A 27,974-nucleotide genomic window follows, 5' to 3' on the forward strand; every position below is an offset into this window, starting at 1 on the left:
CCCCCGATCCTCCTCAAGAGTTCTGGTCACCTTACTCACCACATCAACACAATACATACTACTTGATAGCAGTATTATTATTTAGCTGTGATCTTCTGTAAGGATGAGGGCGGTACTTCCCCAGACGAATTGCTCCCGATTTTGAACAGGTTATATTCTACTACTCTGTAATTCGTCTTCGTTTTAAACCAAATAAACATTTTTTACGATTATTTAATATAACTGTTTGATTTGCACGGTCAGTTCTCTGGGCGGTGACGCGTGAATCCAACGGAAATTAAAAAAAAACATATGAATAATGTTTTTTACACTTTCATGGTCATTGACACATCATGACTTCAAAAGGGATATTTACAATTAACTGAACTGATTAAACCTGCCAATATTCCACTGTTGGGCTTAAGCATTTCCTCCATACGAGGCTGCGATTGGAGTATAATCGACCAGGTAATGGAGCGCACCACTTCGGGTTGAAAGGTGATTTCGCGACCATAATTAATCCTAAGACAACTTTATTAACAATTATGTTATTTTAGGGTTTCGAGATAGCAAATGTTACACACGTTCTATCCATTTATTGCACGTTTATTGGTGCAGATTATTAAATTAAAAACAAAAACCTAATTTTTTCATAGAAACCAGATGTCTTGCCAGTTAATTAATGAAATATCATCATCATCATCATCACTTCAGCCTATCGCAGTCCACTGCTGGACATAGGCCTCCACAAGTTCGCGCCAAAAATGGCGTGTGTTTTCCCATAGTCACCACGCTGGGCAAGAGGTTTGGTGACCGCAGAGCTGGCTTTGTCGCACCGAAGACGCTGCTGCTCGTCTTCTAAAGCAATTGGATGATTATCCCGCCATTGGTCGGCTTTAACAGTTCCAAGGAGGTAGCGGAACTGTGTTATCCCTTAGTCGCCTCTTACGACACCCACGGGAAGAGAGGGTGGGGCTATATTCTTTACTGCCGTAACCACACAGCTTATAATAAAATATATTAATTTTAAAATTAAAATAAATACGTTTAGTAAAAAATATGTTTCATTACAAAAGATAAAATTATATCTGTATATATCTATAGCTTTATTGTTATGTAACAAAAAGATTAACAGTTAAAAAAAATGTATAGAATTTGTAATTTCCTCGCCAACAAGCCCTCTGGAGTGGCCCTCGGGGCAGATCGTACACTAATGAGAGGATCTTCAGCCCTTAGAGTGACACTCGCAGACTTTTGACACGGATAAAAATATGACACTTAAAATGCTATGAAACACACTAGTTGTTACTAGCTGACCTGGCGAACTCCGTACCGCTATTTTTTTTTGTGAACATATAAATTCATTTTAATTTCGTTTAATACAAATTACAAACTTTCTTCTTATCAAAATTTCGTGCAGATGTTTGAAAGTTATGTGCATACATACCTTTCGGTGATTTATTTTTATTTATCTCACCCCCTTCACTAGGATGGCGTATAAATATTATAAGAAAAATATTTCTAAATAAACTATAAAAGAAAACTAACGAAATACTTACGAATATTAAAAAAAAAATACTAATAACATGTACGTATGAGTACCTATATAAAATGGAAGAATAATAAAGTGCCTTTGCCTAAAACCTATTGGGGAAAAAAAACGAGTTTGCTTTAAGACCATACGACTGAAAACGTACGAAACGTGACTCTCTCTCTTTCTATCTTCACTAATTTATATCTCCTTCTCAACTTCCGTTCGCCTCGCCCGATCACACTTTTCAAAACGCTCTTGTCACGCATTCATCAGCTTACTCCCCAAGTCAAGCGTGCGTAAAGAAGTTTTACTTCAAAAATATAACGCTTCAAAGACGTACCGTAATGACTCAATAAATACGGCAAATCACATTATATGACGTCACGTCGCAGGCCATTGGCGCGTTTTTGTTTATCGCTCGCATTATCTGTGCTGTTACAATTAGTCGTCTAACGTACCTGTCACAGTGTAGTTAACATTAACATTCTCAAATTTAATTTGGAACGCCCACTTTTTATTATTTTTTTATTTTTATTTTGTTATTGTTTTTTTATTATTATTATTGTCGCCTGCGATAGTGCGGTTTGAGTGTGTGATTACTGTGGAAGTTACTGGTCGTGTATGAAGGTTTGTTTTTGACAAATAAAATAATATATTTTAAGTGTTTTTTTTTTTCTTATTATTGAAATATTTTATTTTGTACTCGCTAATTTCGGTACTTAATATATTAGATATTGTATATATTAAAATGCTATAATAGTACCACGATTGGCTTCGCCACTATCCAATTAGCTAATTTCATTAATATTATGTTTTTCAATGTACGTACGAACTACGTCGTCCGAATGATTTACATTTTTAAAAAAGGTTTTGAATTTTTTTTTTTTTGCACGAAAAAGCGAAAATGGTGACTAAATATAAAAATTGAAAAATATTATCTATACCTATGTATACAAAAATGTATCCCTATTTCCCTTGATCACGCCATAACTTGAGAATGACTTTACCGATTCTATTCATCTCTTTTAAAAGTTTTTTTGTTACTTTTTAAAACGTTCTTATGGACTAACAATTCAAACATTTTAGAAAATATTAACGACACACGTCCACACGGGAGACCGATATATTTTCAAAAAACTTGGTTGGGTAGCTTGTTATTCATAATAAAATATATAAAAATGTAAATAATATTTTAGTTATGCATATGACCTAATCCCAAAATCCTAAGGTTGGTCACCGGAAGTCACGTGACGATATGCACTTCCGGCTAAAGTTGAATGATTCGTTTTTAGCTATCGCTTATTGTCCGTCCTTTTGTTCGACATTCCATTTATTCGACGTTTTTAAATGGAAAACGTTGAAACTCGTCTATAATAATAGACCTGAATGTTTGTTAATTTATTTTATTTTGTTTATTTAAGGTTAATCAATCGGTTTACAATCAATCATTTGGCTGATCTATTCTCGTATTTTATGATTAGAATGGTATCACCAGCATCGGGTATATTACAGTATTATATTCTGACATGAAGTTACGACTGAGCCTGTATTACATCGAACTATATGTCAGCATTGACAACTTACGTCAAAGAGTATTAAATTGAGCTGTTAAGAAGCTACCACGTGTGTACAAACATGGGATGTTTTGATCCATCAAATCCATTGTGGTGTGTATTTATGAGTGCATACATGAAATTGTGTATGTGTTTTATAAATATAGACGTCTATATTTAAACGGCCCGGCTTAACCTGAATTATTAAACTACAACTTTTAGATTTACAATTGCGAATAGAAAGAAATATTCCGTAAATAAAATAGAATCCGATGGTAAAATAGTGTGTGTGTACCATTGGACACACGTAAGAAGTTATACTTCATTGGCTAGCTAACTTCACGTTGTTAACTTCTTCTTCGTTGACTAGCTAACTTCAGGGTGTCGGTCTTTTTCGTGACGGTGTGCGCACGCGCACATTTTTTTCCTTTACGCGCCAAAAGGAGTATAACTTCAAAAAATACATCATAAATTTTATTAGAGTTAACGGCAACCAGTAAAACAGGCGCTAAGTCGCGCTATGCGATGCATGTTCGTGGTTTATGCTAGTCTTGTGCTTCTGGACCGACGCCAGACGTAAAACGATTTTGGCATCATTTATACGAAATAGCACCCAGCTGTGTTGCATTTCCTAATCTGAAGCCTATAATACCAAATTACCTTTGAAAACATTATTATAGTCAATCAAAAGTGAAATATTTTTATACAGATAACGAAAATGTTTAAAACAAAATGTTTGATTATAGAACAAAAACAGTATTTAACGAATTTCACAGTTTTTTACTCCAAACGACAAGCTAAGAAAAAACCAATAAACAATTAGATTAGGTATGATACAACAGACGAATTAGTAATTCTTTTTGTGTTGTATTTTTTGTTATTGAGGACACAGTGGGATATATCGTGCGCAAAATCTGAAGCAACATGATTTGGGAAGTACCTCAACCTTACAGAAGAGATCATAAGTAAATAATACGGGGAGGGTCAGAGGTAGATAAAGTTGGTAACGTGCTTGCGATGCTTCTGGTGTTACAAGCTATAGGCAACGGTAATTACTTACCATCATGTAGGCCGTTAGCTTGTTTGCCGACCTAGTAGTATAAAAAGCTTTCATTCTTCTCCTTCTTCCTTACAATAGATAATAAAAAAAAGTAATTTTAACTTGTCATTATTAACACGTAAAATATACGAAGTTAATAAAAGCAGTTTCTTCCACCATTGAAGACCATATTAAAATATTTTATAATGTGGAAAACGATATAAAAATATTAAATAAGGTGATCAAATGCTAGCGGTCAGTACATTATTACGTATATTTTTATGAGGATATCCCTACAAAACTATGAGCAGAACGATGATATAACGTCATCTCAACACAAAAATCACTGGAGCAAAGCATTTATACACGCAGGGAGTTCACAAAGAGCTACCTGTCGACGTCCCTTGTATAGACAGGTCGCATTGTATGCCACTTCCGATGGAGGGGAACTGACGTACGATAATCTAATAATAAATTTGTAGTGTCTGTTGATATTTTTCTATACAGGTGATTTAAATTAAATTGTAGGTAAATTATGTCTTTTTTATGAATGTTATTATTATGCAATAATGTAGTTTCTTTCATTCAATTTCATTCAAAAATGGCTTCCAATATAGTGTCAAGACGGCATAAGTAATTTCGCCAATGTCACGTAAAATGGAGAACTTCGTTAAATTATAAAAAAAATGATAACTTAAATTAAGTTGTATGTTACACCTCATCATCTCGTTTATCACTTACCATTGAATACTGGCAGAATACCTAGTTAGTCTGTATAAATAATAAATTGTAGTCTAAAAAAAACACGCTTTTATAGCTAGTCGAATTAAAAAGTAGGAAATAATTTTTAATTACAAAGAGTTTATATTACAGTAGTAGAAGATCGAACAATCGATCATAATTAATTACTTCAAAATAATATAATAAAATTTAAGTTATAAAGACAATAAAACGCCGCCGACTTTTTGAGAATTGACGCCGCGTTGGCGCAACGGTCACAGTCATGGATTGTACCTGTTGCGCTGGCGGTTACGGGTTCGATCCCCGCACATGACACACATTTGTATTGACCATACAGGTGTTTGCCGTGGTCTCGGTGTTTGTGCAGTCTTTGTGGGTCCCACCGTGCCTCGGAGAACACGTTAAGCCGTCGGTCCCGGTTGTTATCATGTACACCTGATAGTGATCGTTACTCATAGTAGGGAATAAATCTACCAACCCTCAATGGAGCAGCGTGGTGAATTAAGCTCTGATCTTTCTCCTACATGGAGAAAGAGGCCTATGCCAAGTAGTGGGATATTACAGGCTGAAGCGTAAGAGAATAATTCAATTCAGAGTAAAAAACGTTGGGTGCATTTTACCATATTTTCATAAATTTTTACTGTGTTTTTATAACTCTTCGCACATAAATTGAATAATTATTACATATATCAAGCACCCCACGCTTTTTACTCTTACTTAAAAACTTCCTGGTAACTCAAAAATAATTGACACAAATGTTACTATGCTCAATTAATTAATAAAAAATTTCAGAAAGAACAACAACTTTAATAATCCCCTCTTATCCTGTACGATAATTTTTTTTATAAAATCTTTATGGAGCCGTCCCCCTGTTATTAATTACAAAAAAAAAAAAATACTTGATAACACTATTAATTACCGCCTTTAATAATTTCTTAATAACCGCCTTTTGTACATGTCTATATTTTCTTTTTCGGTGTAAATTTTTTTTCTCTGATAGTGTACAATAAAGAGTATTTGTATTGTATTGTAATTATCAAATAATATTTAAGTAGCTTGCGTAAAAAAAACTAACAAATTTATAACAGAAAATTTATTTCTGTTAATCATTTATTCGATAAAATGTAAATACTTAAAATTAAGCGTAAAATGTTATATTTAGTATCCTATGAACGCGAGCGTAGATCGGAAGTTATACCTGTGTGTGTAGTTGTGTACAATACCTGTCTCTAGAGACGCAGGTAGTCCTATTGTGAAACCCCATGTCTCATATATGATAAACATGTCTTCGATCTATACATAAATATGACCATGATTGGGTCGTAAATACTGTAATAAGACTACGTGAACTTCGTAATTTCTTAAAATTAATTTAATTATATTTATAAAATTCTCGTGTCGCGGCGTTTGTCGTTAAACTCCTCCGAAACGGCTTGACCGATTCTCATGAAATTTTGTGTGCATATTAGGTAGGTCTGAGAATCGAACAACATCTATTTTCCATCCCCCTAAATGTTAAGGGTAGTCCACTCCTGAATTATTTTTTTAATTTTTAGATAAATTATTTATTCTTTATTTTATTATGATTTGGCGTTGAAAAATACATACAACTCTAAATTTTCACCCGTCTACCACCAACCCCTATTTTTAAATAGCGTTTAGCGGCAAGACAACGTTTGCCGAGTCAGCTAGTAATTTTAGAATGTCATGAAATTAAGTTTTTTTTTTTAATAAATTCAAATTCATTCGAAACATTTTTAAAATTATTATAACATGAAATATCAATTATTAACAGAGATCATTAAGAAAGAACGTATAATGAAATCAAAGCAATAACGTGTTTCATTTCAATAGACTTCAAAAGGTCTTCTGTTTTTAACCGACTTCCAAAAAAGGAGGAGGTTCCCAATTCGACTGTATTTTTTGTTTATTTTTTTTTAATGTATGTTACATCAGAACTTTTGACCGGGTGGACCGATTTCGACAATTTTTTTTTAATCGAAAGGTAGTGTGTGTCAATTGGTCCCATTTAAATTTATTTGAGATCTAACAACTACTTTTCGAGTTATATCTAATAATGCGTTTTTACTTGACGCTTTTTTCGTCGACATACGTTGTATTATACCGCATAACTTTCTACTGGATGTATCAATTTTTTGTTGGAAAGGCGATATTCCTAGTTTGGTACCATGATAAGGAAACCAGGATCTGATGATGCGATCCCAGAGAAACCGAGGGAAACTTTCGAAAATCCGCAATAACTTATTACTGGGTGTACCGATTTTGATAGTTTTTAATTTAATCGAAAGCTGATATTTATCATGTGGTCACATATAAATTTTATCGAGATCTGATAACTACTTTTTGAGTAATCTTTGATAACGCGTAGTTACTTGACTATTTTTTCGTCGATCTACGTTGTATTACTCCTCGATGTAATTGAAGTCGGTTTTTTTTTTTCGTTTGCGAGCAAACACAATTATTTTAATGAGTTAATTCACAATTAATTAATCAATTCAAATATTTGAAAAATATTCACTAAATTATTTTGTGTTTATTTTTTACTAATCAATTTTCATCTAATCTATGACTATTCCAGTGAGTAGTACTAAAGTACCTGCTCGAGGAGATCGCCTGTCTTGTTCCGATCTTGAATGACAAATATATTTATGTAATTTTGTAACGTAATGAATATGTCCAGTAAAGTACAGTATATTTTATAAATGTTTAACATATTACGAGCCATTAAAAGCATACAATGTTGCCGTTATAAAATATTTAATTGCTGCATATTGTTTTAATGGCACGATTCGTTAAACGCACAACATATTTACATGACTTATTTGTAACCAACAATTTTATATATAGATTTTATTTTTTATAATTCTTCTTTTGCACACAAAAAAGTACAAATTCACTTTGATATTGAAATATTTGATACTCACAATTCTTCTCTCTTCTCTATCTTTTGAATCTCTTCCATCTCCCGTTTGAAATTTTATAGCCTACAATATTCTTTAGTAAACAGGGTTTCTACGAATATATCCATCGATTATTTAAGTTTTAAAGCGTTTTAGACGTTTATTTGTATCGTAATAAATATAAGAGACAATAAATATCTCCAAATATTAACCACAAAAAAATAATTAAAAATAAACCATTATAGACACATTTAACCTCGAGCAAAATAAATTAAATTTCCAAAATCACTCACGCTGAAAAATTGTTATTACAAGTAATAAATTGAACCAAACCACAGAATGACGAAAAAACCTCAGATTGTTCCATTCAATGACGTATAAAATTAACAGATGTTAATGATTCCCGACATTATAATTTTTTGTTAGGTTTTTTAGTTACTTATTTGAACAAGAATGAGAGCTGTTTTTGAAGTAAAACTTCTTTAGGCACGTTTGACTTGGGTATCAAGCTGGCGACGCGTGACGGGAGCGTTACGAAAAGTGTGATCGGGCGAGGCTAATGGAAGTTGAGAGGGAGATATAAGTTAGTGAAGATAGAAAGAGAGAGAGTTAAGTTTCGTGCGTATTATTCGTCGTGTGGTTTCTAAAAGTTTTAAATGAATAAGATTTTGTCGTCAAATAGCGAATAACGAAGCTGCTCCGAGGACCGACGTTATTTTGAGTAAAAAAATGGGATGATGAATTTATTGATAAGAAAAATTAAATACTAATTATATGTACGTGTGAACTAGTACATTGTTTTAACAAAAGACTTTTGTAGAATTAACTGTACAATTAATCTTAAATTAAGTTGTGATAACATGACTCATTTCTCGGAATCTTAATTGAATCGGAAATATAATTTTTAAACACTAATTAAGATGATCTAAGAATTAAAGGGCACATATTCGTATGTAGGCATACCGAATCCCATATTCCCCTCAGCAGCTCTGGTCACCTTACTCACCACAGGAAGACAACACTGCTTGATAGCAGTATTATATATTTGTGATCTTCGAGGTAAGGTACTTCCCCGGTCGGTCTGCTTAAGATCCTGATGTCCTCAGTTATAATGAATTAAAAAATACCTTGTTTTGTAATAATTAAAAATATATAATAAGATAGTCTATATTTAAATAAAAATGAATCGCTAAATAAGTTGCCAAGCACGAAACTCGAAAACGGTTTGGTCAATTCGGATAACTTTTTTACAAGTTTTTTAATACTTTGTTTATTAGAATGTTCTTATCTAATAGTAAATTGAGACAATTGCTCAAATAATTGAACATTTTAGAAAATGGAACGAATTTTTTAAAAGTTTACGCTTTTAACAGTTTGCGAGACATGACAATATCTGTCGCTTAAGCTATTTATTATTAAAAAATAATGAATTATTTTGATATTTTAAAAAAGTAAGTGTAAATATAATCAAAATAAAAACTATAAAAAAAGTTTTCTAAAGTTGCAGTGAAATACTGATGCATGTTAAAAAAAAAATTAAAAAAATATGGAATAACAAAAGCACGGGCATTATAAGCCTGTGGATATATATCACTTATACATTATTAAAAAAAAGATATTTTAAACAGGGTTTTAATGTCAAGGTCTAGTAAGAAGTTATTTAGATCACGTTCAGTCACGTGGCTAAGTCGGATATCGGATATATGTACATATATGTATATCATTAATTAAATTGTTATATTATCACTCGACTAAATCCGTCATAAATTCTTTAGTATTGTGTACAATTCAGACATTAATATCGCACTGCTGGGCATAGGCCTCTTTCTCCGGGGAGAAGTGTTGGAGCTTAATCCACCCCACAAGTTGGCATATATGGTTATTATTTCCTACTATGAGTAACGTTCGCTATCAGGTGTATATGATAACAACCGGGACCTAATATTGCTTACCGTGCTCTCCGAGGTAAGATGGGGAGACCAACAAGGACAGTCAATCAGACCAGAAAGAAATATATAGAACGATGACAATATTGTGTATATACCTATATATGTATATGTGTACCTATAATAAGTATATATATATTCTTATTTGATTTATATTATGTATTGTATGATGGTAATAGTTAGCTCTTTATTTTTAAGTATCTGTTATTTATAACTGAATGTTTTTAATCTGCTTTTTAACATACTTCAAAAAAGGAAGAGGTTTTTGTGTTGCGCTTCATAACTTTTTACTGCGTTTACCGCTGTTGATGTTTTTTTTTTTTTTTTTTTGAAATTGGATGCTTGTCCTGTGGTCTCGTTAAAATTCGAGCAAAATCTGTCGGGTGGTTTTTAAGTTATTTTCTAATAGTGGAAATGTAAAAAGTAGTTTTTTTTTAGTTTGAGAATTAACAGCCTTTTTACCGTTATTTCTCACCATGGCATGACTGGATCTCTAGTATTAAGTGAATACTACAAAGAATATTACAGTTAGTAGGCGTAATTTATTTAATTTAACTAGCCCGTTAACTCAGTATGTAGTGACCCTGCTTTCTATTCCGCGGGTTGCAGGTTCGATTGCCGCCTGATTTTTGTATTTATAAATCTATATATGTATTATTTCTATGTACTCGTAAATTTATCAAAAACAAAAAAGCTATAACAGTCGGCTGTTATCTATACCACAGGAATTAAGTTTCTTACCATAGGAACAGACGACCGTGTGTGTATAGTACAGGATACACGCAGGATGATACAGACTTCTTATGGCGTGGAGCCATATCATATAGCTTAGGTTTAACTTTTGCGTACAAAATAGTATATATATGCTAATGAAATTGGGAATGCGGGATGAGTGAATGGTACAACTGAAGACCTATTTGATTGATTAAAAAAATAAAAAGAAATGTACCATTTCTGATGTATTCAGATGTATCTAGCTATTTTAAAAATTATTTATGTTTATGAGTAACGTGAATAGTTTTAATCTCACTATTACGAGTCTCGGTGTAAGAAAATATGTACTTGAAAAAGATAACAAATATAAGTAGTTGCATAATGCGATATGGCCATATTCACATGCGTCTTTTCCTACTTGGATTTTAGCATTGATTGAATTATCTATTTCTGTTGTTCTCAACGTTATGATACCTATACACTAAATAAAAAAGGAAGACAATTCTGTGCCTTCATTCCTATTCCAAAGTTTCATAATTGCCGCTTATTATGCAAGTTTTTGTTAAACATTTTAGTTTGACTAGTACGTCACTGGGAAATCCTCATGATATCATTATGAACTCAAAGACTGGTCTAATTGTAGTTTATTCAATCTGTAAAAAACAAATATGGCAGACCAATTATACAATTAAGTCCAGAATCGCTTTTTTAAGCCATCGAACGAATTGATGTTTTGAAATCGTACAAGTAGCTTTGATGCTATAGTTGTGTTTGTATGAAAATGAAAAAAAAAACTCGACTAATATAATGTAGAAAGCCTTTATTATAAACCCAGTTTTTTTTCTTTATTATTTATATATAATATTATTTATTTATTTATTTATACTTTTTAATACTCTGAGTATTGCGCATGTGTAGATATATGTATGTATTTATATGGATTGTATAATTATATTATATAATTAAAGATTATATTATATTTTTAAGCTGCACAAGCCCCTTAAATTTAACAAGCTCTTTCTTATGTTACTGTGTGCAATAAAGTTATTTATTATTATTATTAAAGCCTAAAAAGTAACGACCTCATGAATAACACCAGCTTTCGATTTAAAAAAAAAATCGTCAAAATCCGGTACACATAGTAATAAGTTTTGAGGTGGTATACCTACATAAAAAAATGATGACGAATACTACCTCCTTTTTTAAAACGGTTAAACAAAATCATCTTTATTGTTTTAGTAGATATATATTTATGCAAATTTAAGTAAATTTTGGTTATATTAATTTATTAACATACATATTTTATGTTTTAAATAATATCGTATAACTTTCAAGTATAAATAATAAAAACAAAATTGTTAAGATCACAACATAATCCGTCCATTTAGTTTAATTCGGCGCCGCTGGAGTGATGCACAAAGCGAGCTAGTTGCAACCAGATGAGAACAATCTGGATAATCGTGCAGTTTGTTGTCGAACAACGGACTACTTTGGATTTTGTCCGTATAAAATCCGTAGAGATTTAAATGTTTGATTTCTACTTGAAATAAATTTGACACTTTATTTTTATTTATTTATTCTGTTGTTCTATTTTCAACCAAATTTTCTCAATATTATAGAATAAAAAAAATCTTTTTAGAGATAAATTAGCCTTCTTACTTAATTATATGTATATGAAAATTGAAATTACACTTGAAACTATGATTTATAAGAACTTTTCTGAAACTACTGAATCGAGGTAATATAAAAACGACGTAATATTGTATAAATATAAGTACAGTAGAAAATCGCGTCAAATTCCTAGTATAAAATTTAATATATGTTTCTAAGTTTATATGTGTTCGGTGCTTACGACGTTTATTTATTTTTATTTATTAAACTTTATTGCACATAAAAAAGAAGATACATTTTAGAAATGACATTGACATTTTAGAATGTATGCAAAGGCGGCCTTATCGCTTATAACGATCTCTTCCAGGCAACCTTTAATAAAAGTAGTATATGAAAAATATGTCGCTAATAGTTCGCAATCAACAACGCAAGTTTATTACACATAATTAAATCAATTTATAATACAAAACATAGTTATATAATACAATATACATTTAAACTTTATATACTTACATAAACATATACATACATACTTTACTCATGCTTACCACGCTTATTATTTTGCTGAGATCCCTATATTTCCATCCTAAATTTGTCTCCCCGTGATCGTGGCGATTGAATCATTGCCGAAAAAAAGAGATCTCAACAAAACAATAAACGTGGTAAGCATCCGCACGAATATAAATTTAAATATGAAAAGTAATCGCGTTAGCTTAAAACAATGTATTATATTTCTAAGAGCTTTTTCGAGTCTCTTATCCACTAAGTCAATTTATTCGCTTAAATAATTGTGCAATAAGAATTGAATAAGCCTAAACAGTGTTTCCCAAGGAATCCAGTTTCAACTTTAACTGCTTTACTGTCGGAGAAATTGTCGTTATTCTGTCGTGAGTGTTGAAATCGTTTTAATGTTGAATCATAATTTAAATTTTGCTGTTTAATTAGTTGTAGCAAGATTATTTATCCGACTTCAGAAAAAGGAGGAGCTTTTCAACTCTATTGTATGTTTTATGTGTGTTAACATAGTTTGTAATTATTATATATATATATATATATAACTAGCTGTGCCCTCGATTTCGTCCTCGTGGAATTTAACAAAATAATTATTGTTCAGTTCGTAGTTATAAAATAAAAATAAAAATTCAAAATAAAAGTAGCCTAAGTTACTCCTTGTTACATCAGCTATCTGACAGTGAAAGTCCCGTCGAAATCGGTCCAGCCGTTCCAGAGATTAGCCGGAACAAACAGACAGACAGACAAAAATTGTATAAAATGTTATTTTGGTATATATGCCATGTATAAGACTGGACTTCATATACATTTAGTAAAAAGCGGTTATTTTAATATCACAAACAGACACTCCCATTTTATTTATTTATATAGATGTATAGATAACATTATTACTTTTTACTAGAAACTATCGGTACTGACTACCAATTTTGGTAATTTTTTTTTAACAACGCTGGCGATTTTTCGGTGATCCTTTTCGAAATTGATCGATATCTGCTGAAGTACTTTTTGAGTTATCTCTAATAATGCGTATTTACTTGACTGTTTTACCGATTACCTACATAGTTGTCGATCTAATTGAAGTCGGTTTTCTTTTCGTTCGTAAATTAACAAAATTATTGTTTCTAATAAAATAAATATTTTAATAAGAGGGTCTTGTATTTTTTATTTATTTAAAGGAGTTTATTGGAGTTTACTCTTTAAGAATTGATTTTCATATAAAGCCCCCGGTATGAGAGAAATATGAGGAGTAAAACTACTGAACGCATGACCTCGTTACGTTTCTCGTAACGCCATCTATCGGAGCCCTATTGGGGTAGATGGCGTTATTTGATTCATTTATTTACCATTTGATACGGTATTTAATCTGGGGGCACGGTAGAGCCCCCGCCCAGACGAGCCAAAAAAAAAAAAAAAAACGAAAAGCACTACCTATCTTTTCTCGAAGCGCTTCGTCGTTTTTTTGAACCCTCATAACTTGGGTTTGGATTATACCAGATAAACAAAATTCTGGGGATATGATGTCAATAGCAGACTTATTAAACATATAAAGTTTCAATTGCATAGCTCTTATACTTTAGATTTTATTGATATCTAAAAAACCCCGATTTCGTCACTCACTGATGATCATCAAAATTCATAGAGTACTTCCTGAAGTCCCAGAAAGCTGAAATTTGGTATGTAAGCTAGTATTAGTACACAAACAACAAAAAAATTCTAAAACTTGGAACTTTTACCCCCCAACCCCTTAAACTAGGGGATGGAAGTTTGTATGAGACTTCCGCAAATTTTGATGCTAGAGGTCTGAAAATTGATATAGGGACTCCTTGTTATTAATAATAATAATAAAATACATAAAAAATAAAAATCGGTTATTAGTTTATGTCGAAAATTTACATTTTGTAATTTTGGTATTTAAGTTTTGGCGGAGGTCACCGTTTGCATATCAGTTCAACATAAAATTAAAAACAGCGTGCTTAAACCGAATATGGTGAAGATTGGATGATATTTATGGTATAAAATGTGTCGGAGGTAAAATTCAGCTATAATATTGTCATAAGCAACTTACAAAAAGAAGTGAAATCCCACCAAAAACATTTTCATGTAAAATGTTGCCAAGACGAGATCATATGGCTCGCACTGTCAAAAAGTTATCAGATCTCATGTAGAGCCGAGCTTCTAACTCTACACGCCCTAACTCTACAAACCCTAACTTTACAAACTCTACACCTTAGTCAAAATATGTGGCTTGGCCGTTTCGTTACTACCGGCTGCCGATGTTGTAGATGACGACTTTCCTGTTTCATTTATATATATTCTCTTTTTATTTTTATTTGTATTATATGTATATCAATTATTCTTCTTCTTTTTATTTTTTCTTTCATAGAACTATTGTATAACAGAAAAGTAATAAACAGTATAAATAATAAATTTTTCACCTTACGCCCACGTGACGGTAGCGAAACGGCCAAGCCACATATTTTGACTAAGGTGTAGAGTTTGTAAAGTTAGAGTTTGTAGAGTTAGGGCGTGTAGAGTTAGAAGCTCGGCTCTACATGAGATCTGATAACTTTTTGACAGTGCGAGCCATATGATCTCGTCTTGGCAACATTTTACATGAAAATGTTTTTGGTGGGATTAATCTTTTTCTTGGACTATTAAGCCTTTTTGCGCCTATTTAGACAGTCGATCTAAAGGAGTAAACTCCTTTCTGTGTTTTAAATTTCATTATATTAAAATGTACACTGTAATAGTAGAAATACTGAAGTACACCTTTACAAGGTGTATTAATTTGTCTGTCTTTACTAATATTATGAAGCTGAAAAGTGTGTTTGTTTACACGCGCTAATCTTAGGAACTAAGTACTGGTTTGAATTGAAAAATTATTTTCGTGTTGAATAGTCCATTTACCGAGGAAGGCTATTTATTTCCTCTAATTAACGCTTGTGAAACCGCGGGCAGAATTTTAATGAGAAGCACTTTGGAGTGATAATATGATAATAATAACGTTACTTAATTTTATAATAAAGAATATAAAAATTTATCAATGCTCTTTTTCTAATCACATTAGAACGGCTACACCATATAGAAATTAAGTAAAAAGTAAATTAAAAATCAACGTCTCCGAGGATTTTTGATCACTGAATTGTACCTAATAAAAAAACTATGTGTGTACTTATGTATGCACGTAACAGATTATATTTCATTGACTAGCTAACTTCACGTTGCAAACTTCTTCTTCGTTGACTAGTTAATTTCAGGGTGTGTCGATTTGTTGTGACGGCGTGCGCGCGCATCGTAAAAAATTACTTTTCTCCTTTCCCCCCTAACGTGCCAAAAGAAGTATAACTTCAAAAAGAAACTGAAATTTTTTTGACGTAACAACGTTTAATAAATCGATTACCGGCTATATGCACGAAAACGGATGACTCATTTTCCCGTTACGCTAATTGTCCCGTTACGCCCATTGTACACTTGCGCCGTATCTATCTCTCTTTCGCTCGATTAGCCTATGCGTCCGAGGAGTTGTTTTTTTATGACGTTGTCACGTTAAACTGTCGTCTGTAAACCAACTTTACACATACACACACATCAGCCTATCGCAGTCCACTTCTGGACATAGGCCTCCAAAAGTTTGCGCCAAAAATGGCGTGAACTCATGTGTTTTGCCCCTAGTCACCACGCTGGGCAGGCCGGTTGGTGTCCGTGGGGCTGGCCTTGTCGCACCGAAGACGCTGCTGCCCATCTTCGGTGTGTGTATTTCAAAGCCAGCAGTGTGATGGTTATCCCGGCACGGGTCGGCTTTTTAAGTTCTAAGGTGGTAGTGGAACTGTGTTATCTCTTAGTCGCCTCTTACGACACCCACGGGAAGGGAGGGAGTGGCTATATTCTTTGCTGCTGTAAGTGCTGTAACCACACAGCCAACTTTACAGACAACCAATTTTTTTTTTTAAAGCATAACGGTACTTAAACATTACGTCTGTCTTTACGTACTGTAATCATATTTGTTATATACACATGAGAAGCTTAAATTTATAATTTTAAATCCGTTACATAAAGCCTTGTGCATACAGCGTGTCGTCTCGCGTCGCTGCCCTCCTTACATCTTCACCCTCCAAATATATTAATCGCCACAATTTAAACCTTATTTTAATAACAATAAGAGTGTAACAAAATATTGGTGGGGAAGCTTTCGTCTCATCTTTATCGCTTGATGTGCATTCTACTCTGGGGTTTTTCGTTGAAATCATCTGTTCGTTTTTGTTGAAAGTAAAACTTATTTGTGGTTAAATATTAATTAGAAGTGTTGTTTATAGTTTCCTGCTTGTTACACTGAAAATTTGGCATTTTATAATTATTGATGGTATAAAAAAATTGTTATTTAAAAGGTTTGGGTTAAGGTGTGTTACTATAATTACTACACGTTAAGGTGTATTATGTATAGATGTTAACTGAGTAAGCTATGGAACGATGTACCCGTTAGATCAAAATTCTTGATATGATGATATTATATTCGGTTTAAGCAAACCGTAGCGCCGTCTGTTGTGAGTTCTTTACAGAAACCCGTAACTATTCAAAGTTTCCTATTACAATGAAAATCTTTGACAGGAGACGACGTTTTTTCTCAAATTAACGCAGGATAACTTACAAAAGCTACTCGTCAGATCTTGCTCAAATTTAAACAGGACCACACTACTAGCTTGCTGGCTACTATTGGTACCCTTCTCGAAGTTGTTCAGGATTATATTTATCTAGGCCATACTATCCAACTAGGCCATAACAACTTCGAGAATGAGGGCGATAGGAGGATTCGGTTGGGCTGGGCGGCATTTGGCAGGCTTCGTTGAGCCTTCACTTCGAAGATTCCGCGATGCTTGACGACAAAAGTCTTCCAGTAATGCGTCCTGCCTGTGTTAACATACGGAGTCGAGACGTGGACACTGACGAGGGGTCTGGTCCACAAGTTTAAACTGCAATAGGCTGAACTGACTGACTGACTCACTGACTGACCTACCTACATTTCGAATAAAAAAACAATCATCAAAATGGATATACTCAGTAAAACGTTTTGAGGTAAAACACATAAAAAACACATAAAAAAGACTCTCAAAACTCTTCTGTTTGAAGTCTATTTAAAAAGGTCTGTACTTTTTACTTTTAAAATTTTGATTTGTCTAAAACTGTCATATTTTTGTTTCCAGACCACGTAGGCGGTCGGGCTCCAGTATCGTGGTGCTGGGCGCCGAGGAAGAGAAGCGCCCGCCCCCGGATGACGAGGCCGACATGCTCACCATGCTCTCACTCACCGACACCGGTACGTACTATCCTAACGCAATTTTTTTTCCATACGATTTTTAGTATCTAGAAATATTGTAATATCTTCATATAAGGTAAATGAAGTTTGTCATCTGCAAATAATGTGTATTGTTGATATCAACAATTCATTTTATATAAAATGGAATGAGTAACACATACTGACACCTATACGCTCACACACACGCACACTTGAGCCTGTCGCAGTCTACTGCTGCTACATAGGCCTCCACAATGGCGTGAACTTTATGTGTTTAGTGCATTTTTTGCCCAGAGAATCAGCATATCGATTCAACGGGAAATGCTGCCAGCATTCTTGCTACCATTCCACGCGGACATGATTTATACCGGAATGATTTGTAAACATTTAGTTTTTAAGTTGTGAATTGTAAATAAGTTTAATATTATAAATATAGACATTATGCTGTGTGGTTACGGCATCAAAGAATATAGCCTCCCTCTCTTCCCGTGGATGTCGTAAGAGATTACTAAAGGATAACACAGTTCCACTACTACCTTGGAACTTAAAAAGACGACCGATGGCGGGATAACCATCCAACTGCTGGCTTTGAAATACATAATCCGAAGACGGGCAGCAGCGTCTTCGTTGCGACAAAGTCAGTCCTGCGGTCACCAACCCGCCTGCCCAGCGCGGTGGTATGGGCAAAACACATGAGTTCACGTCATTTTTGCCGTGAACTTGTGGACTGCGAAAGGTTGCTGTGATGATGATGTGATGAATTGTAAATACGTATAATAATGTATAATTTCGAAATAAGTGTATATATTCCCATTAAAAAAATAACACAAAAAACATTAAAATAGGTCTTTCTGTAACAAATCGGTCATGTTCACTCGAATCGATTCGCTACGCGGCGCGTGCGAGTATTTTCTAACAAATAAGTACATAAAGATTTTCAATGTACACCTAACGATAACAACCGCTCTGGTGTCGTGTACGTGTGCCATGTACGCACCCGAAAACCGCGGTTTGCGGGTTCAATTCCCTCTCGGGATCTCGATCCTCGGGGATATTCGTATTTGTACAAATATTTGTTTCCGGTCTGTTTGTCTGTCCGTGGGTTTCCACACCGTGCCTCGGAGAGCACGTTAAGATGTCGGTCCATGTTGTTATCGTATACACCTATAGCGATCTTTAATCATAGTAGAGAATATATTCGCCAACCCGCAGTAGAGCAGCGTGGTAGATTAAGCTCCGATTCTTCTTCTACACGGGGAAGAGGTCTATTCCCGGCTGTGACGCAGTCGTGATCATGAATCGCGAGGTATAATGACATCATCGACAAAGTTCCGTTCTACGGTAATATTACTGAATATACACAGTGAATGAATATTCATTATATAATAATTTGTTTGAGTTTGTTGAGTTTTTTGTTTCAGTAATGATCAAGGTCAGTTAGATATTGTTCATAATTGTCAGTTGTTGTTATTACTATAAATATGTTGAACTGAGAAACACCTTGACCTAAATTTAATTTGGGTAAAACTTTGAAATCAATAGGATATTTCAGTTCTTAATATACTTAAAGCCATTCGCTTTAATTGTGTTTGCTGGCAAACGAAGAAAAACCGACTTCAATTTTATCGACAAGTAGTACAACATAGATAGACGAAAAAATAGTCAAGTAAATACGCATTATCAAAGATTACTCCAAAAGTTGTAATCAAATCTCGATGAAATTTAAATGTGGCCACATGATAAACATCGGCTTTCGATTAAATTAAAAATCATCAGATCGGTACACACAGTAAAAAGATATGCGGATTTTCGAAAGTTTCCCTCGATTTCTCTGAGATCCCATCATCAGATCCTGATTATCTCCTATTAGGATATCTCCTTTCCAACAAAAAAAGAATTATCAAAATTGGTTCATAAAAGACGGAGTTATCCCCGAACATACATAAAAATATATATATATACGGTCGAATTGAGTAACTTCCTCCTTTTTTGAAGTCGGTTAAAAAAAGGAAGTTCTTAATTTGATTGTAATTTTTTTACGTGTTATCTCAGAACAAGACTGGGTGGACTGATTTCGATGATTTTTTTTAACCGAAAGATGGCGAGTTTCATGTGGTCCCAATTTAAATTTAATTGAGACCTGCCGAGTACCTTTTGAGTTATCGCTAATATTGCATATTTACTTGAAAACTTTTTCCTGTACCTACCTACGTTGTATTACTGGACGAGGTAATTAAAGTCGTTGTTTTTTCGTTTGCATTCAAACACAATTACTTAGTTATATTTTGTTCATGAGTCTGAAAAAAAATATGATTGAAAGAGTTCTGTCAAACATATATAGTAAAATAGTGTGTCGAACTAAATTCCATTCTTATTTCTTGGCTGAAAGTGAGGACTTGCTTAATACTAGCACACACTGCACACAACACTGCTTGAAAGCAATACTATTTAGCTGTGATCTTCTGTAAGGTCGAGGCAATACCTCACTCGGGCTGCTCGATATTTTGAGCAGGATGTTCCCTGCTGTGCCCTACCTCAGCTATTTTAAAATATTTCTTACTAGCTAACTCCCTGAGAACTTAGAATCAAAGTCATCAAATTATATTAAAAAAATCTTGATGCTGTTTCGATAAATCACCGCAGTAGCGTGCTTCGAGCGACCTTCGGCAAACGATGGCAAAAAATATTGAAAATGCAGTGCTGTTAATTATGTATTTCTTTAAAGTTTTTGTTTAATTTGTTAAACGCTGTTTCAATGATTTCTATTTTATTACGATATCTTTTTACATTTAAAAACGTTATACTATATAAACTTTTTACATTTAAAAACGAAATTATTATAATATATTGTTTCATTTTATAATAATTTATACACAGCTCAAATAAAATTAATTTGACTATTAAATTTTTTAGGTACTTTTGTAAGACATTCTTAAAGTTAAATGGGTTACATTAGACATAACTTTAGAAACTCGTACTTAAATCATTTTGTGTCATAAAAACATATTCTTATAAAATAAACGAGACATCGTTAACGTAGAAGTGTCGTTATAGTTGAAAAACTGAATGCTAAGAAAAATGCCCAATACTTCTGTTGAGATATTCAGGCACTTGAAGTTTGTCGCTTTATGATTACGATCCGACGGGTGTGATGTTTCAAAATGGGTCGTTGAGGGCTGTTTGAGGAAAGGACACTGATTTGGGTTTTGCATGCAAGTGGACGAAATTGTACCTATTACAATTTTTTTGTCGAATCCGAATAATTAACTGAGGTTGGGCATAGCAGGAAATTTCCAGCTCAAAATATGAAGCAGTCCGACTGGGGTAGTACCTCGACCTTACAGAAGATCACAGCTTAATAATACTGCTTTCAGGTATCCGCGTCCTTAAATATAAAAATTAATCATTATTTAAAATTAAACTTACAATTTTATTTATCAAACACTAAATTAACATAAAATGAATGCATAATTTACAACTCAAGTGCACGCTAATGGAGATCTACTTGATGGATAATATTTAATGAATTTCATCTTTTATTAATGCTATTCCTTCCTTCCTTGCTAGAAATGGCATTAATGTAACAAAAAACGATTGTGCTTTCATTTTGATATGAGTGGAATTCGCGTAAACATTAAAAAACAATATAATGTAAGTTTTGTAACTTAACAGCTCAAAATCTCGCTTTGACCTTCAGTTCGATTCAATGTCGTCTCCAGACATCTCGGCCGCTAATGTATTTGAAAATAGCACAGTCACGTCCGAAGTATTATTTTAATTACACATCCTCAATCGTTATTCAAGTTTATCAGACGGCTGAATCTTGACGGTAGAGACTAGAAAACGTTTATTCGTCAATTAGTGAGATTATCGTCTCATATCGAGTGTTACTATCTAACGGGGAAATTTTAATAGATACAAAAATTCCAATCGGTTGAAATTAGTTAGTTAAGCACTATTAAATAAATTGCAGTTTATTTTGAACTAAAAAAAGTGTGTGAGTGTGTGCAATTAACACTCGGCAGAAGTGAAACTTCTAAAGTCGTAGGAACCGTTGCGATTTGTTGTATCGACAATAATTACGGTCTCGTGTGAAAGGTCGTAAGCGCCATCCAAAACGAAAATGAAGGAGAAATGAATTGAGCATTAATGTATTCTGTCTCATTCTCTGCTATACATTTGTGTTTGTTTCTTTATCGTAACGCATTTTCGTTTTGTCGAGTTTCAAATTATAACGATTTAAAAAAAGTTTCACTTGAAAAAGAGGACGTTAATTCATATACATATCTTCTTTCCATGTTGCTCCTTTAAGTGAATGTGTATATTCTTGGTAAAACAATAAAAAACTCGAACATTTTTTTTTTGTTTACAAACTCAGCTTGACAACGTCTACCTGCTATTTCACAAGCCTCTTCTCAATAAAGGGCTTCTACAGGCGAATGATTTCTCTTCTATGAGTAACGGTAACGACCGGTAACGATGGCTTAACGTACCAGGACTCATACACATTGACAAAAAACAAATATTTATAAAAATACAAATGCTCCTTGCAGGAAACTGACCCACGACCGACGGCGTCAAGACTCAAGTATTAATTTAAGATTTAAGTAAGGTTAAAATCAAAGTCTTGAATAATTAATATTGTAATCTCAGTAGTGCTCTGTCGGTGCTGTAAATGGGACGCTAGACGCAATATTTACGTCTATAAAGGTTTCCCTTATCGAAGAATTTCCCGCTTCGGTTACTAAGATAAAATCTCGAACCGTAATTGGATGTTACTAAAATACTGCACATTTGCTGAATAAATTCGATGTCAGATTAAAATAATCGATTCTAAATATGTGCTCAAATACTACCCTAACGTAATAATTGTAATGTAATAAACACTTAGGATACAAAGCAAAATGAAATATAAATTTATTTTAGTTATTTTTTGTATCTGGAGAGTATTTTTTCCAAAAATACATTCTAATTTTTATTATTATAGTTTAGTTTCTCAACTCCCTTCTCATATCCTATGTTATATTATAAACATGTGCGAGTACCAACCTCTACTAGTTGGTACATAATTGGTATAAATGTTTGTTTAATTTCGACTGTTGTTAATCTTATGGTTGTCTAATTCCAGGTCCTCACCGCGAGATGGCGGTGGATGTCCCGGACAGTTTCATCGCGAGGAACAAGACGCCACCGCGCTACCCGCCCCCTCGGCCGCCTCAGGTACGCCTTCGGACAAGGGACGACGAACCTCTCCTATCCTCCGGGGGTTCTGGGACCTCATTTGGGAGCAAACAGAGCACCGTGCTACAGAGCAACATAGACATCTCCGGACCCAGCTCGGACGGGTCCGGCAGCTTCAAAAACAACAGCACAATGGAACTTCTTTCTTTGGCCCAAAGTTCAGACGGTTCTGGAGTAAGTTTCGGCAGCAAGAAGAGCAAAGGTTCGATGGAAACGGCGAAGTGTGATGTTATGTCTGAAAGATCGGAATCAGTCGCGTCGAACACGACTCATAATTTGAGCGATCACAAGATACAACTGCTTATATCTAATGGCGAGGACTCTTTGCTAGACTGCAGGATGGGCGTGGCTTACTCTGCGAGAACTGACTCTGTGCTCATCAGGGAGGCGGTGTACGCTTCATATAACCTGCCTCCAGGGTTCGATACCACGCCTGTGCTGCTTGGGCGGGAGGTGGCGGTCGACGTGCCCGATAGTTTTGTGCAAATCGTGAAAACCACACCCAAGTATCCCGGTACCGCGGACAAAAAATATATTCTGCAGGTAAACACGAGCGCATGGTTCATGGTGTCATCGGGATGGGATTTTGTGGGATACCTCAGGCTGGTTATGGGTTGGTATGGTGAAGCCCATTGTCTGTTGGAAGACGAGATGATAACTAGATAGATAATATCCATACAGATTTTGTAATCTTAAATGTGTAGCTCTTTACAATTGTTTTTTTAAAAAAAACTTTTGTTTAATGCTGTCATGTTGTCATTTTAAGTCCATCCAACAGACAAAGCTTATTATTAGCTTGGGATTATTGGGGTTTGTAGTTAATCCGGGAAAAAACTAATCACGTCTTGTCAGCAAAGCAAACAATGAAACGTCATTAAATTCAAGGTCTCAATAGCGTGAATAGTTTTTTCACGATATTGCATCGCTATTTGTCTATGGCTATAAATAACAAGTATGGGTTTTGAAGGGAAAAATATATGTATATGAACGTATATATTGTTTATTTAGAAATTACATTCTTAAGTATGATACAAGACCTCTATATATTATTTATTTATTTGTTTAATACTTGTAAAACCAACATCACAAATAACTATACATAGCAATAATACTAAACAATTGTACACTGATAGGTATTATAATATATATGCTGACAAAATTATTGCGCATCGAGATGGTACATATTTTCGTAAGTACATACTCGTATGTTCGTGAAATAAAACACTATAAAATAGAATATGTAATTCAATAATCTAATAAATTATAAACCATGTTCTACATATTATAATACAATTATAAATCTTCATTTGTAAGAGAAAAGAAAAAAAATATCTTATAATTACCGAAAACGAAAAAGAAAGTTTTACACGGACGTAATATAATTAATTCCTAACTATAACGAAAGTCAACTAGATAAAATTAAAATCCAAATAAAATAATGGTCTAACTTTTTCTTATGAAACTCACTTTCCATTTAATGTCTGAATATTTAAACTAGGTTTAAATCAGATGAATTTACTATTTCCTCCATTGCTGGCTGGAACGCCCGGACTAAGGAAGTACCTACCCTTATACAGAATATCTCAGTTAAACAATTGTGCTTTTGAATAGTGTCGTGTGTCTGTGATGATGTAGAGGGTATTTGTCCTTCAGATGCGCTGTGCTGACAGCGGGGGTAGGGACAGCAACGCGCTTGTTATGAAGTTGCAGTATAGACTATAAAAACCTCTTACATTCAGGTGGACCACCGTTCGCTTGTTTGCCACTGTAGGGATATATAAAAATAACGTTATTTAACAAAGATTTTTAACTACTTCAAACGATCGTTAAGACTAAGATAAAACATTTTTTTACCATATTTTCTCTTATTCACTTTCATCCATTAAAATAATCATTTAATTCACGCTTCTTGCACTGATAAGTTGTCTGCGGTAACGAGATATAAAACGATACATTTTATAATTTTATTAACCTAATTGTAACTGGCCGTCAACTGTCACGAAATATGATACAAGTTAATCTTCTAAAGATTATTCCTTAATTTATTTAATTTATTTAAATTGATCCAGTAACTAACACATCGATTTATAAAAGTACTTAAGTCTATTAAGTTACAAAAAAAAAAAAAAACTGACAAGAAAATTTAGTTCAAATTAATAATTTATTCATTTGTTATAAAAATATACTAGAAAAAAAGGTATAAATGTATATGAATGTTACTATTATGAACATTTTGTCTACAAAGATCTTTATTATATCTAATTATTAATTTACTTGAAATCAATTACAAAATATGAAGTCAGTCTTAAAGAAGTTTTTTCTTTTTTCATTTAAAAAAAAAATTAATACCAAATAAATGAGGCTCATTTCCATTACCCCATGGTTATCGGCACGGATAGTAAGCACTGACCTTACAGAAAAAAAATTAATATCTGTTTGCGAGCCCTATGCGATGCGTAAAGCGATTCCCAATTCCGTCGCCGAACGATCAATATCCGAGCCGATACTCATACCTGCGTAAGATTTTGTTAGTTGGGAATCTTTTATAGAATAATTACTGTTTTAATATTTTCTTTCAGGTTTCTTTTTAACCGGTTTCTTCCTTTGCAGGTTTTATGGTTATATTATATTATTACATTATTATGTAAGAATAATTCATTGTAATGTATTACAGTAATATTAAAGGACCTTAAATTATTAATAAAATCTTAAAAAATATGTATTTTTTTTTGTTAAATGCTTAGAGTTAGTTATCATAAATTATAAAAATGGCATGTTTTAGTATTTTTTAGAAAAACCATAGTATTGGTACTTTTTATTTAATCATAATTTCAGCATGTAATTTAATGGTCAAAGTCTAATGATTATTCTTCCTTTCACAGATTAATTGTAATTATTTAAGTGCTATTTTATGTAATATTTATATTTAACTATATTTTATAATTTACTATCTATGTACATAATAAATAATTAAATCTGTCGTGGATTGTGGGTATTTGGGTATAGAAAAAATATAAGTTTTCCACTTTAGATGAAAAAAGTTTGTCGGTTTTTTTAATCTCATTGATTCAGGATTTTGTCTTATCTTTGTTTTTTTTTTGTAATTTTTATTTCATGCATTTTTGCCACGGTAGTGACTCATCACTCTCTAGACCGATTGTCAAATTTCCAAGGAATCTAAAGATAGAGTAAATAAGATTGAAATATGAATACTAAACACAAATTATATATATTATTATAATTATGTGATTGTTAATAACATTAGTTTACTAAAGCTAAAGTACTGATTGTATATTTAAACGCGATAAATTTGAAAAGCTTCAGTTTTTTTTTTTTTGACATTTTTTTAAGGTGACAATACAGTCAAAAGACGAAAACATAGATAAACTCTTCAACGAGTACGTACGTTAGAGAGGCTAAAAGTATTTACGTTGAGACGAGCGGAATTTCGTTTTCTAACGTATATTTTATAAAAAAAATTAATGAAATAATATCACAAAATTTTTAGTAGACAATTTTAAATCCTATGTTTAATCATTTATGCATTTTTAATAAACAATAGTATTTTTTTGATTTTTCATTTCTCATTTTACAGACTTTGGTTTGGTTGTAATGTGTACATATTGTTTCTTCTAACGATATAACTTTAAAATATCATCGGAGCATTAAGCATAACTTCAAATATTATAGTTAACTTTAAATATGATTGTCGAATAAGTGGAAGCACGAAGTTTGTTTTGTTTAGTCTGAATTATCGTAATTAAAAGTGGATTTATGATAATATAACTGTTTACATAAACAAAAATCTTGGATCAATGAAGATTAATTTTTGATTGATAAGCATGCTGTTTTAATATCAGGTGTAACTAGTATATAATGTATTCAGTAAGTTTTATGTATAGTTTCGAAAACTGATCCGAATTTGATGTTTCTGATGATTCTGAAATCGAGTACAATACTCACAATAAGTTTTACGTTTTTACTGACTTTCAATTGAACGAAAAGACATTTTAGTATATCTGTGTTGTATATGTTCCTATCTATGCGGAATTAAACAAGAAAATACGATTTTTTAACCGACTTCAAAAAAAGGAGGAGGTTATCAATTCGACCGTATATGTTTTGTTTTTTTTGTTTAATTCTTTTTTTGTTGGAAAGGAGATATCCCTAGTTTGGTACCATGATAAGGAAACCAGGATCTGATGATGGGATCCCAGAGAAAACGAGGGAAACTCTCGAAAATCCGCATAACTTTTTACTGTGTGTACCGATTTTGATGATTTTTAATTTAATCGAAAGCCGATGTTTATCATGTGGCCACATTTACATTTCATCGAGATCTGATTACAACTTTTGGAGTAATCTTTGATAATGCTTATTTACTTGACTATTTTTCGTCGATCCACGTTGTATTACTTGTCGATATAATTGAAGTCGGTTTTTCTTCGTTTGCCTGCAAACACAATTATTAGAGATTGAAATTGTATGTTTAAAAACTATACATTACTATTAATGTTATTTTAAACAGTATTTATATATAATAAAAATGTACTAAATTATTCAATGTGTACTGTTAATATTAGCAGGTGAACGGCGCAGCGAAGGGAGCTCCGGCGGTGCCGCCGCGCGAGGCTCCTCGGGACGCGCCGCCGCGGCCGCCCGCCCACGACACCAGGGACCAGGTCGACTCCATCAAGAAATATCAGGTCAGTTTTATTATATCATTTATGTTGTAAATATAATAAATATATCAACCTTTCTTGTTTTCAAATTCTGTGTTTATAATTTTTGTTTTATTATTGTGTTATTGTCATCCTTGTCTACAGTTTCAATTATGTTTCCGCTATCTGAACGCAAAGTCTGATTATGTAACAATAAACAAATATTTGGGA

General features: G+C 33.1%; 1 protein-coding gene across 1 annotated transcript in view; it reads left to right on the top strand.

Moving 5' to 3' along the window:
* Positions 1-27,974, top strand: part of LOC123660970 — a 178,959-nt gene that overhangs the window by 81,457 nt on the left and 69,528 nt on the right. The window contains exons 6-8 of the mRNA XM_045595987.1: positions 17,750-17,862; positions 22,970-23,625; positions 27,666-27,788. Coding sequence (XP_045451943.1) covers positions 17,750-17,862; positions 22,970-23,625; positions 27,666-27,788 — 892 coding nt within the window. The remainder of the gene's footprint in view (positions 1-17,749; positions 17,863-22,969; positions 23,626-27,665; positions 27,789-27,974) is intronic.

The sequence above is a fragment of the Melitaea cinxia genome, chromosome 16 (assembly GCF_905220565.1).
Source record: "Melitaea cinxia chromosome 16, ilMelCinx1.1, whole genome shotgun sequence".
Lineage (NCBI taxonomy): Eukaryota > Metazoa > Arthropoda > Insecta > Lepidoptera > Nymphalidae > Melitaea > Melitaea cinxia.